Raw genomic sequence first — 17,896 nt, forward strand, 5'->3', positions numbered from 1 at the left:
CTCTGAGGGGACCAGGGCCGGGGCAGAGAGATCTTACAGTGATAAGAGAGAGGAAGCGGGAAAGAGACCTTGGAGAGCATGAGCCCCTGGGGAGGAGGGGTCGCAGACCCATGCTCCTCTTCCATCCTAGAAAGGCAGTTTCAGCTGGCACGTGGCTGCCCAACCACAGACTCCATCTCTCAGCATCCCTCGCGCCAGGCGTGGTCCTGTGACGATATTCTGGCCAGCGTGCCCCACTCCAACATCCTTTTCTTGAGAGAAAACTGCCTCCCGTTTCTCCCTTATCTCCCCTTGCCTAGGCTGGAAGGTGGACACAGACAGCAGAGGACGGCATTGGAAGGGACCAGGGTCAAAAAGGAGCAGAGCTGCCCCATGCCCAGCCTGCATCACTACTGAGAAATAAACCACTGGGTTGTTTGCTTTTATTGCTGTTTTTGTTTTGGCTGCATTGCACAGCATGCCAGATTTCAGTTCCCTGACCAGGGGTCAAACCTGTGCCCCCTGCAGTGGACGTGCAGAGCCCGAACCACTGGACTGCCAGGGAAATCCCAAGATTTTTATCTCACTTAAACTTATATCTCACTTAAACCATTATAGTCTCTCTTGCGTAGAGCCTCCAACTTCAAGTGCTTGATGTACTTTAAATACATCAAAATAAGGATGGAGGCCCCATCCACAGGTGGGGCCTCTGACACTGAGGCCCAGGGGATATGACACTGTAAGTGTTTATTTTAGGGGAACTTCATTATGAACCTGCAGATCACAGAGTAGCAAGAAACCAAGAGACAAGATGCTGTCCCTGCCTGGAAATAAACTGAGGGAGGAAAGAGCGGGGATTCTTCGCAGAATCTCCTTCCCCAGACACTCAGCACCCAGGAGCGACAAGGTGTTCATACCCCAGAGAGGCCTGCCATCTCAATTATTTCTGAGACCCAGCACGGGTAACTGGTTTTGGCAACTCAGAAATGAGACTGTCTGCTAACTGCCCACTGCAATTCCCTCCACTGCCATCACAGTTGGTTTGCCTGGTGCACATGCGCCAGCTGGAAGCAACAAATACCTTCACCCAGTGGTGCCAGACAGCCCCCTCGGGGTCTTGGGAAACCAGCTTCTTTGCAGTCAAGGGCTGTGCAGCCCAGGACACAAGCACATACCCGGGCACAGAAATCACCGCCTGGACACCTGTGTGCCACCAGCAGACATGTGACGCCCACAGCACAGCAACCCAGCAAGGCAGTGTGCCTGCTGCTCCGAGGGCATGGGGGCAAAAGCGGCCCTTGGAGCCTCAGCAGCCGTGCACACAGGGAGAGTGCGACTCCCCGGTGATGAGAGGCCATCCGCGGCCCACAGGGCAGCTCAGAGCAGACGGCCACGCCACAGTTCCTGCGAGGGCCCGTGCTTCTGTCTCGTCCGCCCACCTCACTCGTGCCCGCCCACCCATCCTTCCAGGATCCAAAGGGGATTTGGGCTGCTTGCATGTGCTGTGCTTAGCCGCTCGGTCGTGTCCGACTCTTTGCAACCCCCATGGACCGTAGCTCGCCAAACTCCTCTGTCCATGGGATTTTCCAGGCAAGAATCCTGGAGTGGGTGGCCATGCCCTTCTCCAGGGGATCTTCCCGACGCGGGAACTGAACCCAGGTCTCCCACATTGCAGGAGGATTCTTACCCGTCTGAGCCGCCAGGGAAGCATTCCAATGTATAGTATTTTAGAATAACTATCCTCAGAGTAAAGGGGACACCCAGATTTGTAAGATACAGGGCACCAGCTGACGCCAAAATGAAGGGAACCAGTGCTGTCCTGCCCGCTGCCCTTCAGGGTGGAAGGCTGCTGGGGCAGGAACCTACCGCCGGGCCCGGCTGTAAAGAGCCCCAGACCAAGGCCAGGGGGCCACAGAGAAGCAGCACACCCAGCCTGGCAAGTTGCTTCCCTGGCCTCGGCCAAGGGCCACGCAGAAAACTGCATCTGAAGTGCCCAGGATGCTACAGAGGAAGACACTCCCGCCCCAGCCCTGCTGAGAAGCCCAGCCGACAGGCTCCCCAGAATCCTCGAACTCAGATCAGGGGTGGTGCTAAGGACCAGATACACAGGAAGAGGCTGAACACCGCGGTGTCCGCCGGTCGGGGCTGCAGGCCTCCTTCAGACAGAGCAGAAGAGAAGTGACGTGCAGAGAGAGGGCGAAAGCTAACGCAGGCGCAGGGCTTACCACCCGCCAGCTCTGGTTCTAAGTATCTCACAGAACTCCATTCATCCTTATAGCTCTCATTTTACAGAAACGGAGGTTCACTTTAGGAAACAAAGGCACAGGAAAGCGAAGTGACTTGTTCAAGGTCATGCAGCTAGTCCGGGCTTCCCTGATAGCTTAGTTGGTAAAAAAAAAATCCGCCTGCAATGCAAGAGACCCCGGTTCGATTCCTGGGTCAGGAAGATCCCCTGGAGAAGGGATAGGCTACCCACTCCAGTATTCTTGGGCTTCCCTGGTGACTCAGGGAAAGAATGAGCTGGGAAAGAATCCACCTGCGTTGTGGGAGACCTGGGTTCGATCCCTGGATCAGGAAGATTCCCTGGAGAAGGGAAAGGCTACCCACTCCAGTATTCTGGCCTGGAGAATTCCATAGACTGCATAGTCCCTGGGGTCGCAAAGAGTCGGACACGACTGAGCGACTTTCACAACAACGACACAGCTAGTCAGTGGGTGAGCTGCGACCTGAGCCCAGACAGGCGGCCCTAACGCCCTACCCACTCACCTCTGCCACCTGTGCCCCTCCTGGACGGGGACCCAAAGCGTTTTTGATGCATTTGTCGGCCTGGAGCAGGGGTCTTCAGGAGGGCAAGAGCACAAGGCATCCCAGAGAGGGTGGGAAGAACATACAAGAACTTCTACTTATGGTCCCTCCTTTTAATGACTTTATGTTTTCCTCATGCTTCTTTCCCGCTGTCCCTCTTTTGGGGAGTGAGCAGTGGACAGTCTCTTAAACCAGGGCTTCCAGAGCCAGCAAGAGTGGTGTGTTCTCTCTTTTTCTTACTAAGACCATGCATGTCTTTTTACGACCGTGAGCTTTTCACGGAAGTCTGTGGAGCATCCCTTTGCAGGAGGGTCAGCCCACACTGGTACGAGCCCCGCCAAAGTTGCATGATGCTTTCTCATCTAAAAAAATCAAACAAGAAATCCTGCTTTGCAGCCACGGCTCTTCCTGACCTTTATGGAGTATTTACTCCGAACCAATAAAAAAAAAAAAAAAAAAAAAAAAACACTGTTCTGAGCGCTTTGCATTCATCTAGTCCCCGAATCCTCAAGTGACCCGTGTGGCGGCCTGCCACTATCCAAACTTATCAGATAAGGAAACTGAGGCAAAGGTACTCTCCAAGCAGAGGGGGTGGGCCCAGACACTTACTCCCACACTCTTGTGACATACTCCCATTTCCTGCTGCTCAATAAAATGGATTTATGGATTACCTTATCTGGTTCTAACTAAACCAGTCCCGCAACTAAAAAGGACAATTGGCTTATAGAGGATCAGGCTAAAAAAAAACCACAGATCAGAGATCAAACTAATGATGCAAGCCTGAGCACACAGCAAGAGAGTGTCCAAGACAGGATCAACCTCCTCCGGAAACAAGTCCCTTGCCAGCCATATCCGAGAGAGAAGACAGCTATCTAATCAGCTTGGCAAGAGGTCAAACAGACTAGAAAGTATCGAGAAGAGAATCAGAAATCAGGACCTGCAACCACCTTTGTTCCCTGTGAACGCCGCCCTAAGTCATCCTGTCCTAAGGTGCTAACTGCTGATGGCAGGCAGTTATTGCAAGCAGCTTCACAGTTAAACATTATTTGTTCTAGCTGGAACATATCATTTTCCCAAGTCCACTGTGAGGATCAAACTTGAAAACCTTTCTACTATAGAGAAAACTATGTCACAATATCCTAAAATCATCAGTGTTCTATGCTTCACTTTATTGACAAAGTGACACAGAAGACTACTTTAGAGATACTATTTCTGAAATTAGACAAGTGAAAGTGAAAGTGTAGTCACTCAGTCGTGTCTGACTCTTTGAGACCCCATGGACTACAGTCCACCAGGCTCCTCTGTCCATGGAATGCTCTAGGCAAGAATACTGGAGTGGATTCCCATTTCCTTCTCCAAGGAATCTTCCCGACCCAGGGATCGAACCTGGGTCTCCTTCATTGTGGGCAGGCTCTTTACCGACTGAACCACAAGGGAAGCCCGAAATTAGACAAGTAGGGGGAAATGAGGCCAGGAGAATAAGACAGGCTTGCTTAAGGCAGGATCATCTACAAGTTATAAGGCTGGACCCAAGGTCAAGAGCCTGCACCTCAGTCTTCTACTCTGTAAAATGGGGATAGCAACAGCCCTCTCTTCCAGTGTTGGAATAATGTGTAACACGTGCTCAATAATTGCCAGTAACTCTTACTCTGGGTCACTTTATTTCCTATTGCACCCAGCAACACTGATCAAAATAAGGGCCATTCTCAAATTACAGATTTTTCAGGGTCAAAAGAGCCTCAAAGACCCTTAGTTCCTATTTCCCTAGGCATTTACCAGAAGGCATCTAGAAATCACTTCTGGTCTGGCTGCCAAACTGCTTGCTTAATGCTCTCCTCACAGGGGCCCACATGAGAAATTTTCTTTCTAGCTGGATGTCAAGAACTCTGTCTCCCAGAAGAATTGCCCAGCTTCTTCCTTTTTTGACAAATGAATGGTAAGTAACTTATGTGTCTTGCTCTTTTTACCTTGGCTGCCAGGAAGCTCAAAGCCTGAACAGACAGATGCTTAAACATGTCCACTGTATAAACACTTCAGGTTAGCATATCTGGTGAAAGGAGCCAAGTGACCGATTTCTGGCCAGTGAGATGGAAAAGGAAGTCCCTCCGGGGCTTCTGGGAAATGTTTTCCTCCACAAGGGAGGAGAACTGGGTCCCATCTTCTCCTGATTTGTGTCAGATGATACCTGGAGCTGAGCCATCATGGAACCACGGAGGGTCACAAGAAACCAAATCAGAGCTCTGGCATCATGAAGGTGAAATGAGATTCCTTAGAGGAAACACCCTAACTGACACAATTTTCAGTTGCAGGAACAGAAACCAAGCTAAGCATTTTAAGCAGAAAAAAATGAGGGCCTTACTCAATTCTTGGAGGGGCTAGAGCAGCCTAGAATCACAGCTGCCAGAAAGCCAAGAACACTGCAGAGCTAGCCCTCCAGGGGAGCCGGTGCCCCCGCCCTAACTGGGGAAAGGAACAACCAGACCCCCACCTGCGCAAGCTGTGTATGCATGCTCAGTCACTTCAGTCGTGTCTGACTCTTCACAACCCCACAGACTGTACAGCCCCCAGGCTTCTCCGTCCCTGGGAGTCTCCAGTTAAGAACACTGGAGTGGGTTACCATGTCCTCCTCCAGGGGATCGTCCCAACCCAGGGATTGAGCCCACATCTCCTACATTGCAGGTGGGTTCTTTACTGTCGAGCCAATGGGAAAGCCGGCCCAAGCTGGTACTCTCAGGAAATGCTGCCCAAGCTGCTGCTGCCAGGCTTCAGGTGATGCAGCCTTAACTATCAGCTACAAAGCTGCCCTGTCCTGCCAGACACACACCACCGACAGCGCAACAGAGCCCTTCCCCTTGACACCCAGCAGCTGGAACCTGGGCCCTCTGCAAATGCGATCACAGAGAGCCAACACAACCACGACTGTGCTTTGCTGCAAGAGCAGAAGGGTGAGTTCTGTCCCAACCCCGCCTTCCAAATCTCACGCAGCTGGACCTGATCTTGCCTGATCCCATCCCATCTCAGGGAGTCTGAGAAATGCAGTTATTTGTTCTCCAGCCTCAGCTGGGCAGGAAGGAGAGTGGGCACAAGATAAACACTAATGCACAACCACCCACCTCCTTCCTGAACACAGGCCTCTCCCCTCTGCAGTCACACCCTCGACCTCCCAGCGATACCGTCTCATTTAGGACTCCCCAGCACAGGGACAGTGTTCCAGGAGGCCCAAGTGGTAAAGACTCTGCCTGCTAATGCAGGAACCACAAGGGGGGTGGGTTCAGTCCCTGGGTTGGGAAGGTTCCCTGGAGGAGGCAAGGGCAACCCACTCCAGTATCCTTGACTGAAAAATTCCATGAACAGAGGAACCTGGCAGTCCGCAGACCATGGGGTCACGAAGAGTCGGATCCGACTGAGCGACAGAACACACACAGACACAACACGGGGAGATGAAGTGGAAATCCCAAATGAAGCAAGTGCCAGAAAGTCCAAACGGTCTAAGGCAGACGACTCAGAGAAAAATCTATGTCCACGAGTCTTTCCCCTTTAGTCTCACTCTCCCATTCCAGCTGTACTTACTCAGACATTAACGTTTTTATTTATTCAGATTTTCCCATTTCCTTTTACAGATTTTCAGGAAAGCTCTAATAATTTAAGGAAGCCACAAACAGAGGAGATCAAGAATCCCATCCCCTGATAATCATGGCCACAGTAACATCCATGTGCTTGTACTAAGTCGCTTTCCGTTGTGTCTGACTCTCGGTAAGCCCCTGGACCACAGCCCACAGGGCTCCTCTGCCCACAGGACTCTCTAGGCAAGAATACTGGAATGGGTTGCCGTGCCCTCCTCCAGGGCATCGTCCCCACCCAGAGATCGAACCCGTGTCGCCTGCATCTTTTGCATTGCAGGCAGATTCTTCCCCACTGAGCCACCAAGGAAGCCCAGTAACAGCCATACCTCCCATTCATTAAGTACCTACTATGTACAGGCATAGATAACGAAAGCAGGGTTCAGAGAAGTTAAGACATTTGCCTAAAGCCACCGTAAAAGAGTGCTAAAGCCAGAATTCTGTCCTGGAGTGAACCCTCACACACTACCCTTGACCTTGGCATTCAAAGGACACCAGGTGGGTCAGGAAAGGAGAGTGAAGGAGAGTGATTGGGGGTGGGGTAGGGAGAAAAACTAAAGGCTCCAAAGGCTGATGCCGTGCAAAATGCGGCCCCAGGGTTACCAATTTCTTAAGAGAAACTTGAAATCTATACTTTTATGTGGACCTCACTGAAAAATAATTAAACTTTTTTTTTGCAAGCAACATGTAGGCCAAACAAAATATGCTGCAGGCCAAAGCTGGTGCCCAGACAGCAGTGTGAACCCACAGCTGCACACTCCCCCAGCCCGGGTCTGTCTCCAGCCCAGAAGGTTGCTCCTGCCCCAGACACACCTCCCAGCCTTCGATGTGCGACTGCAGCTGCTCCAGGGCCTCCAGCTTCTCCATCTGCCGCTTGGTCTCATTGATGTTGGAGCAGACGGTCTTCATGGCCTGCAGGGCACTCTGGACCGCGGGGTGGTCGGGGTGCTTGCCAGGGGTCCTCTTGGCCAGTTCCTAGGTTAGAGGAGAGGGCAGGGGTGAGCGACCTCAACCCAGAGGGCACCAAACAGCCTCCAGGTCACCCAGGTCTGAGCCAAGTCCCAACTCTGCTCTGAACAAACTGGGACCTGGAGCTGGGGAACCTCATTCATTCATTCACACATTCAGTAAACGTCCCCTCAGCAGCTCCTCCAAAACAGACAGCGTTCTGGGGGATACATTTGTTAATAAACTAGAAAAATTCTTCACCTGGTGGATATTGCATGCGTGCATACTCAGTCGCTCAGTCGTGTCAGACTCTGCGACCCTGTGGACTGCAGCCCACCAGGCTCCTCTGCCCACGGGATTCTCCAGACAAGAATACCAGAGTGGGTTGCCAAGCCCTCCTCTGGGGATCTTCCTGACCCAGGGCTCAAACCCCTGTCTCCTACATCCCCTGCACTGCAGGAGGAGTCTTTACCCACTGAGTCACCTGGGAAGCCCCTGGTGGATATTACATTCTAATAAAGAAGATGGGCTTAAAAAAAATCAAGTATATAACTTAAGATTAGACAAATATTATGAAGACACATCAGAACAAGGGGCTACAAGGTCTTGGGCAAGGTGGTGGTCTTTCAAAAAAGGAGGGCAGGGAAGGTTCCCTCTGAGGGGGCTGACATCTGAACAGAGAGTGCAGAAAAAGCCAAGGAGGGACTCCTGCAAAAATCTGGGGGAAGAGCATGGCTGGCAGCAGGGACAGCAAATGCAAAGGGGCAGAGTGGGAGCGCGTGGGGAGCGAAAGGGAAACATCCCGGAGGCAGTGTGGCTGGAGGAGAGAAAACGAGAGAGAGACGAGAAAGACGGCGAGTCAGAGGCAGAGTCTGGTAGATCACAGAGGCAGTCACAGACACTGCCCCTCCCCGGCCCCCAGCTTTCTCATCTGTAAAATGGGTATAAAGAACACCTTGGGGACTTCCCTGGCGGTAGAGCAGTTGAGCCCTCCAGGGCAGAGGGTACAGGTTCAATCCTTGGTTGGGGAGCTAAGATTCCTGGCCAAACCAGAACATAAACAACAGAAGTAATATTGTAACAATTTCAATAAAGTGTTTAAAAATGGTGCACTGTCAAAAAAAAAAAAAAAAGAACCGCTGGCCTTCATGGGACATGGAGAAAAGATGTAAAGAGCCCAATCAGGAGCCTGGATCTCCCAGCCCCGCCCCACCATTTCTCACTCTCCTCTCCCATCTTACCACAGCACAGGCTGGGACATTCCAGAGGACAGGCGAGTCTTAATCCAAGAGTTTCAGCCCCGTAGGAAGTGTGATAAGGAACCGAGACGCAGAGACCAGCCAGGCCTCGAGATATCAGAGGAGATTTTCAGGCTGCACCGCCTAACCGACAGGACCGGGCTGGCACAGATAATTTTCTCTAATCAGCTGGCCTCAGTGTGCCCAAATGTTTCAGTATCTCTCCATCTCTCTACTCTCTCAAAAATCACAGATATGACGCTCCAGCCAGTTGGTTCCCAGCACAGCCACAGGTGGGCTCCAGGGCTGCTTCCGCCCCTGGGCAGCTGGGTGACCTTGGCCCAGATGCCCTCCACGCTGGGCTGCAGGTTTATCATCTGAAAACCAGTGATGGGACTTCCCTGTGGTCCAGGGGTTAAGACTCCGTGCTCCCAATGCTGGGGGCCCAGGTTTGAGCCCTGGTCAGGAAACTAGATCCCACATGCCTCAGCTAAGAGTTTGCAAGCTGCAACTAAAGATCTCATCTGCTGCAACAAAGATCAAAGATACCACATGCCACAACTAAGGCCCGACACAGCTAAATAAATAAATTTTAAGAAAAGAAAAGAAAACCAGTGATGAGAAGGAAGATGGTGACGACGGCTGCAAGCAGCAGTCAATGCCTACTGAGCCTCTACCCTGTGCCTGTAGGTTCTGTTATTATCCCGTTTAACAGATGAGGAGACAGAGGCTCAGCGGGAAGGACCAAGGCCTCTGAGAAGTAAGAGGCGGAACCTGGATCTGGACCTGGCCGTCTGGTTCTGCTCATGGTCATCTGTTGTTGTTGTTCAGTGGCTCAGTCGTGACCGACTGTTCGCGACCCCATGGACTGCAACATGCCAGGCCCCCTGTCCTTCACTATCTCCTGGAGTTTGCTCAAACTCATGTTCATTGAGTCTATCGTGAGCGGGTGAGTGAGTGAAGTCGCTCAGTCGTGTCTGACTCTTTGCAACCTCATGGACTGTCAGTCCATGGAATCCTCCAGGCCAGAATACTGGAGTGGGTGGCCTTTCCTTTCTCCAGGGGATCTTCCAAAGCCAGGGATCGAACCAAGGTCTCCTGCACTGCAGGTAGATTCTTTACCAGCTGAGCCACCGGGGAAGCCCAAGAATACTGCAGTGGGTACCCTATCCCTTCTCCAGGGAATCTTCCCGACCCAGGGATCGAACCCAGGTCTCCTGCATTGCAGGCAGGTTCTTTACCAGCTGAGCCAGCAGGGAAGCCCCTGGTGAGGGGTAAATCAGACACCGTGGGGAAAGCCACCCGGCTGGGAAAGGACAGCCTCGGTGAGCACTGAGTCTCCTCTGGCCAGGTTCAGGCCTGTCGCCACAGGACAGGACGCGTGAGCTGAGCCTTCGAGCAGCAAAGGGCCGGCCGGGTGTCGGGTGCGTTCAGAGCGTACCCTGCAGAGCACCAGTTTCAAACACGGCCCTCCTCTAGCCACTTTTATCTCCTCTCTGCCAGAACAGGAGCGTATCCTAACGGTGCTGAGGCCCAGATGTTCTGTAACCTCAGACCCTAGGGGTTTTCTGAGCGCCTGCCTTGGGCCAGGGACAGGCCAGCGGGGAAGCAAAAGGGGGAGATGGAGCCCTCTCTCTGGAGGCAAGTGAGCTGGGAAAGGTGCTCCAGGGAAGAGGGGGAGGGGCGGGGCGGGGCGGGGCGGGGAGGGGCCCAGACAACAGCCCCCAGTGGTGAAAGGGCCCGTGATAAATCAGAGAAGGGGAAGGACAGTGTGGGCCGGAAAGGCTTCAAGGAGGAAGTGAGGCAGAGGCAGGCCGGTCACTGAGTATCGAGCTCTTTGCATTGGGTTGCCCAAAATGTTTGTTCGGGTTTTAATAGCGTGCAGGAAAACCCGAACAAACTTTCTGGCCAACCCTACACAGAGGACGTATTTCCATTGGTTCCCAAACTCAACGGAGACTGAGCCCAAGACAGCCCTCCGGGAGCTCACAAGAAAGGGAGAACAGTCCACAAGTGGAGCGTTAACCACTGACAGTAATAACAAGAGCTAACACTCGGGGAGGGCGTACATTCTTGTCAGGCTCCTGGAACCCTCACACCAGCCCCGTGAGATGGTTCCTGCTTTTACCCTCATTTGACACATGTGAGGACTGAAGCCCAGAGAGGTCAAGTCATCTGCCTGAGGTCACAGAGCAGATTGGAGCCTAACCAGTCTGGCTCTGGGGTCAATGCTCTGAACCGCTATACTGTTTTATAACTTTTCTGAAAGTTAAACAGGAACACTTTCCTCTCTAATAAATATATGTTATATGATGGATAAGTGATAAGTGGAAAATGAGGACAGACAGTGAGGGAGGTGCAAAGGCCTGTCTCTGAGGAGCGGGGCCTCCAGATGGAGACCTGAGCGAAGTGTGGGCATGGGCCATGCAAAAAAACGTGAGGGGATGAGAGGGGCACGAGCAAAGGCCCTGAGGCAGCGAGAAACGGCAAGGAGGCCAGAGAGGCTGCAGCAGAGTGAGAAAGAAAGATGTGTGATGAGGCTGGAGGTGCGCGCTAAACACATCAGGGAAGGCTGGGGTGTGCTCTTCAGGTTCATCCCAAGAGCCTCTGGAAGCAATGGGCGGAGGGGGCCGGGTACGAGCTGAGGCCTAACAACATCCCATTCATTTAGCCTTAACAGAATCCATCTGACTGCCAAGTGGAAGATGCACTGGCAAGAACATAAAATGAACGTAAAAGCCAGAAGACTGGCTAGCGGCTACTGGTCCAGGCGAGAGATGCTCAAGACACGAACCAGGAAACCCGGGTCCTCCTCTGATGGGTTCCCTGAGGGGCTGCCAACACCCAGTAGCTAGTAAAAATGAGAGAAAGGTTAGTTCCCTTTTCTGTCTGTCTGTCCTGACCGAGATCAGTGCTGGGTATAGAGAATTGAAACTCACTCAGCCTTCTGACCAGGCTCCTCACTGGACCAAAACTGAAGGAAAAGTGTTAGTTTTGCCTTCTTGGCTCACAAGGGAGTGTGGGCTCCACTCTGCCCAGCTACAAACTCAAGGCCTGTTCCTGCCCCTAGGCCTTTGCACACGCTTTGCCCTTTACTTGCATTCTATCTCCAAACTGTAAGAAGTGGTGCTGCATTGGCATATGGACAGGTATATAGATCAATGGAAAAGAACTGAGAGTCCGGAAATAAATCCTTACATTTCTGGTCAGTAAATTTTTAACAGTGTTAAGACAATTAAATGGGGAAAGAACAGTCTTTTCAACAAATGCTAGTGGGAAACTGGGTATCCACATACAAAAAAAAATAAAGTTGGACTCCTTCTCACACTGTATATAAAAATTAACTCCAAGTGGATCATAGACCTAAAAGTAAGAGCTGAAACTATAAAACAGTTAGAAGAAAACATAGGTGTAAATCTTTGTGACCTTGGGGTAGGCAAAGCATTCTTAGATATGACACCAGATGTATAGGCAACTAAAAGGAATTAGATTAACTGGACTTAAGCAAAATTTAAAACATTGTGCTTCAAAGACTATAAAGAAAGACAAAAGACAATCTACAGAATGTGTAAATTATTAATACACATCGAACAAGGGACTCGTTTACAGTGTATACAAAAAACTTTCACAACTTAATAAAAAGACAAATAGCTCAATTCTTTTTTTAAAAAAGCAAAAGGTTTAAATAGACGTTTCTCAAAGACAATACACCAATGGCCAATAAACTCATGAAAAGATGCTCAGTATCATTAGTCATTACAGAAATCCGAAACAAAACCACAGTGAGATAACACTTCACACCCCCTAGAACGGCTATCATGAAAAAGACAATAACTAGTGTTGGTGAGGATGGAGAGAAATTAAAATCCTCATACACTGCAAGAAGAACTCTAAAATGGTGCAGCAGCTTTGGAAAAGAGTTTGGCAATTCCCTAAAGACAACTGGACCTGGCCATATCTCAAACCATGTATCCACATATGTTTCAGTTATGTGAGCCCTTTTTTTTTTTTTTGGCCACATCATGCAGCTTGCAGGATCTCAGTTCCCAGACCAGAGATCAAACCCGGCCCTGGCAGTGAAAGTGTAGAGTCCTTTTCTTTTTTTTTTTAATTAAGTCTGCTTGAGCTAGTTTTTCCATCCCTTGTATTTGAAAGAGTCCCTACTGCTTTACAATCCCAGAGAGACTGCAAGGATCTGGAATCCCAAAGATGTCCCAGTCAATCCCAGACAAGCATAAAGTATGGGTATCTTCAAAATTAATGGAAGCTTGGGCTGCACTAACAAAGGTGTTATATGCAAACGGAGAGAGGTGAGAAGGCTCCTGCCCAATTCAGAATTTAACACACTGTCTTAGTAAGCTACGACAGAGTCAAGCTCAAAATAGACAGGCTACGGCGTTGAAAACCCTGACATCCACATCCAAGGTGGAACAGCTTTATGAACATACAGGGCTTGCTTGGCCCAGAGAAGAGTATTTCTGGAAGGAACCCCAAAGCTGCCTGCTAAGCATCTTGGGCAGGAGGAGCTGGGGGAGGGTCTCCCAGGGGGCCTTAGTGATTAAGAACCCACCTGCCGATGCAGGAGACCTAAGAGACACAGGCTTAATCCCTGGGTCAGGAAGATCCCCTGAAGGAGGGCATGGCAACCCACTCCAGTAGTCTTGCTTGGAGAATCCCAGGGACAGAGGAACCTGGCGAGCTACGGTCCATGGGGTCACACAGAGTCAGACATGACTGAAGGGACTTGGCACGCGCACACACACACACGTGTGTGTTGGGAAAACTACAGGACCAAGAAGAAACCCTCTGCATCTGTAAGACCTCAGAGGGTCCAAGTAGACTGAGTGTGCATATCTATAAAATGGGATCACAATCAGATCCGAAGGTTGTGGCCAGGATCAAACGGAATGATGAATGCAAAAGTGTTGGTGGTCGGAAAGGACACGATATTTATCATGGTTATTTCCATACTAATAATAGCTCTTACATTTATTATTATTCCTATGTAGTAATAATAACAGTGAAACTTGTAGTCATAGGAGTAATCATAATAGCTAGCACTTGAGTATTTACTAAGTATGCCAAGCACTGTTCTAAACTTCAATTTCTTAAGTCATTTCACCCTCAAATCATCCCAATGAGGTGTGTTGGTCGCTCAGTCATGTCCGACTCTTTTGCGACCCCATGGACGGTAGCCTGCCAGTCTCCTCTGTCCATGGAATTCTCAGGCAAAAATACTGGAGTGGGTTGCCATTCTTTTCTCCAGAGGATCTTCCCAACCCAAGGATGGAACCCAGGTCTCCTGCATCAAAGGCAGATTCTTTACTGTCTGAGCCACCAGGCAAGCCCTTGAGATACCACGTTTATCTTCAGGCTACAGGGAAAGAGACTCAGGGACAGAGAGGTGAGGTCTCTTGTTCAAGGTCACCGAGCCAGAAGGCAGGACCCGGTGGACACCCAACCCCATCCACGGGCCCCTCCAGAAACAGTACCAGTCAGGAATGAACACTTCCAAAAGCAGGCTCTTAGAACAAACACGCAATGTCTGAGCAGAGTCAGGCCCTGGGGATTGCTTAGAAAAACCGGGGGCAGAGAAGGGAGCGGGGTGTGCCCCGGGCACCCAGCAAAGCAGCAGCGGAAGCCCCTCCAGGCGCAGGCCAGGTGACCTCTCCCCAGCATCCGTCCAGCCAGCCCTGTGTGGTTTCAGAAGCGGGGCCTGAGGTGAGGGCTTCCTGGAAGAGAGGATGTCAGAGCAGAGGAGTCGCCACTTCCGCCGGGGGCCCCGTCACCCCCTCCCCTCCCGTCACCATTACCAAAAGGACGCCTGCTCGTGTCCACCCTGGGTGGCCACGTCGTGTCCCCAGAGGCGTGGGCTCGGGGCCTCCAACCCCAGGCCAAACCGGGGCATCAAGGAAACGAGACTGCAGCCGACTCCTCCTTTCCGGTTCAGCCTGGCTCAAGATTCAGAACACGGGGCCCGGAGGTGGAGGGAAAAAGGGGCGAGGAGGAGGCAGGGAGAAGACAGGCCCCCGCTTTCCCATCCTCTCCCTCGTCATGGAGTCCAAGCGAGGCCGCTCCAGGCCTGCTCCCAGGGCGTGTTCAAGAACCTTCCATCTCCCAGCCACAGCTCCCAGCTCAAGGAGAGCATGGGAAAGCGGGGATTCCCCGGTGGTTAGGACTCCGCACTTTCACTGCTGAGGCCTCGAGTTTGATCCCTGGGGGACCTGAGCCGACCTAACGAGCCCGGGGTCTGGGACTTTACACGACACAGGCGGGAAAGACACACTCTCTTCTCCCTCGTGGCCACGCTAATCAGAGGCAGGTCTGAGGCTGCTGGAGGCCAGTGCAGCAACCATGAGACGAGAAACTCCCGGGAATAAAGCGGATGCAGAGGAAAACCAAGCCAGGAGACGGGAAGAGCCTGACCATCACTGGAGCCCCTGGATACAGCCATGAGAAGACAGATCCATAAAATCATGGTGTGAAAATAGCTGGAAGAAGGGGCAATATCCACTACTCACTGTGACGTGGGCTTGATGGAGACTCCAGAGGAGACATGAGAGGTGAAAGGCATGCTGTCTCCTCTACAAAGAGAAAATGGCAGCCTGGAGGTTGGGACGGTCACCAATGGGGGCTGGATCCCATGGAGCACCCCCACTTTCTGTGGATACTTCAGCTGGCTCCAGGAAGGGCAGATCTTGCACCCAACTGTGGCTATGTCCACAGACCTCCACCCGAGGCACCCCCATCGAAAGCTCAGCAAGCCAAGCTCTGATCTCTTTTATTAAGACTTTTCCTGTATCTCAGTTCTGGGTCCTTGCGTGCCCTATCTAGGGCAACAGCAGGATGCAGATAAAGGGGCAGTGACAAGACCCACCACCCCTTGCAAGAAAAAGAAAACAAGAAACAAAAAAACATGTGGAAGTCCAAGAAAACCCAGAACTGAAAAAGCTGTCTGGCATAAAACAACAAAAGCTCCATGTGCAGCAACTGTATGAACTATATTTCATGCCAACGTGTTTCCGATCTTAACAGTTCCAGCCCCTGCTACATGTTTGTAAACTGTAGCCCCTTGGATGAGGAATTAATGGGAGGAAAGAAATAATGCAGAAGAGTCTTTTAAACTCCTTCCTTCCACTTGGGGAAACAGCAGAGAAGACAACAGGAAAAAGGCTCAGGTCTGGGAGTTTCCATTCTGGCTTTGACCAGGACATGCCATGTGACCTTGGGCAGGTCGCCTCCCCTTTCTGAGCCTTGGTCTCCTGGCTGCACAGGGCAGGACTGTATCAGAGCCTGGGTCACCATCCTGGCCCAGCAGGCCAAATGCTACTGCCAGGCTCTCTCAGCAAAGCTTCCCTGGTGGCTCAGTTGGTAAAGAATTTGCTTGCAATGCAGGAGACCCAGGTTCGATCCCTGGGTCGGGAAGATCTCCTGGAGAAGGGAATGGCAACCCACTCTAGTATTCTTGCCTGGAGAACCCCATGGACAAAGGAGCCAGGCTGGCTACAGTCCCACGGGGTTGCAAAGAGTCAGACATGACTGTGTGACTAACTCACTTTTCACTCAGCAAAGCAGAAGTTCTGGCCACCTTGGGTCTGCGTTTCCACCAGACAACAAAAATGGGCTGACCTCAGTGGTGGCCACCCCCTTAGATGGGACCATGCCCATTTTACAGATCGGGTAATGGGGGCACAGAGGTTCAGCAACCTCAGTCACACAGCTAAGAAGAGGTGGAGCTAGATTTCCAAACTCAAATTCTTTTTTTTTTTTTTTTAATATTTATCTATCTTTGGCTGCATCCAGTCTTAGTTGCACACGGGCTCCAGAGCATGTAGGCTCTGCAGATTACAGCACGCAGGCTCTCTAGCTGACACATCTGAGCAGCTGAACTGACTGAACTGAAATGAACGAACAGCTCCAAAAACCAGAGACACCGCAGCACCAACCGTGGCTTCCTGGAGGTAATCGGGAAGACAGGAGGGATTTGCTAAGAAAGCTCCATCTTCACCGTGTGATTATCTATCTTTGGCTGCATCCAGTCTTAGTTGCACACGGGCTCCAGAGCATGTAGGCTCTGCAGATTACAGCACGCAGGCTCTCTAGTTAGTTGCCCCATGGTGTATGGAATCTTAGTTTCCAAACCAGGAATCGAACCTGTGACCCTTGCATCAGAAGGCAGATTCTTAACCACCAAACCACGGGGAAGTCCCCAAACTCAGACCCTTAACCACTATGCAGAGTGTAGCAGGAAGCAGGATGCAGGCAGCGCTCCCAGGAAGAGTGATCTGGGAGGGTCCCTAGCAAGATCAAGAATCAGCTTGGCTTTGAAAGGAGCGGGTAAGGGCAGGCGTCCCACCCAGAGGGAGTCGAGTGGCCCCAGGCCATCTTTGTTTAGCACAGGGGAAAGAGCTGGTGCAGCCGGAGGTGCTGAAGCATCTGTGGGCAAGGTGTCGGGGCTCAGCCCACGAGGCAAGACGCAGGGTGGGCACTGCGGTTCGGGGAGCTGGGGCAGCGGGGGCCACAGCGAAGAGACCTGTGACTTCCTGTGTCTCCTTGGCAAGATGGTGACAACACCAGAACCCCAGCAGATAAGGAACTCGTTTCATAACCTCAGGGTCAGAGAATTCCACAGAGATGACCGGAGGTAGCCAGAATGGAGAGAGAAACTCTGGCAAATCGATACAAACAGTAACTCTCCGATAGAAAATGGGCAAACGATGTGACAAGGCAGTTGTCATTAAATGCACTCACCTCCCCCACCACCGACCTGGTCCAGGACCACTCACATCAGTGCACGCCCCCCCCCCCACCTCCATCACCCCATCGTCCATTCTCCGTACGAAGCCTGAGGGATCCCATGAGAACTAAGATCCTATCTCTCCTCTGCTCAAAACCTTCCCATGCTGCCCACCTCACTCAGAGCAGATGGAGACCCCACAAGGCCCTGCGGAACCTGGGCCCATCACCTCTCTAACCTCACTCCCCACTCTCCCCCTCAAGTCCTCCCCTCTGCTCACACTGGCCTCCTAGATATTCCTCAGATGCACTCCTGCCTCAGGGCCTCTGCACTGCCTCCTCTCTCTGAAAGACTCTTCCCCCAGGTGCCTGTATAGCCCCCTCCCTCACCTCCTTGAGGTCTTTGCACGAATATCACTTTCTCAGTCTGTCACTCCTGGACCTTACTAATCCCCACTGCAATCATTCCATCTAAACATGCATACATTCCCTATTCATTCATTTATTGTCAGTCTCTTCCCCTCCCACTCCATCCCCCCACTCTACCCCGCAGAATGTCAGAACACAGAG

The 17,896-nt window shown here is 51.6% G+C and overlaps 1 protein-coding gene across 1 annotated transcript in view; it reads right to left on the reverse strand.

Moving 5' to 3' along the window:
• Positions 1-17,896, reverse strand: part of PREX1 (phosphatidylinositol-3,4,5-trisphosphate dependent Rac exchange factor 1) — a 174,944-nt gene that overhangs the window by 59,460 nt on the left and 97,588 nt on the right. Inside the window, exon 6 of the mRNA XM_061127442.1 lies at positions 7,218-7,379. Within this exon, the coding sequence (XP_060983425.1) occupies positions 7,218-7,379 (162 nt within the window). The remainder of the gene's footprint in view (positions 1-7,217; positions 7,380-17,896) is intronic.

This window comes from Dama dama, chromosome 23 (genome assembly GCF_033118175.1).
Source record: "Dama dama isolate Ldn47 chromosome 23, ASM3311817v1, whole genome shotgun sequence".
Classification (NCBI taxonomy): Eukaryota; Metazoa; Chordata; class Mammalia; order Artiodactyla; family Cervidae; genus Dama; species Dama dama.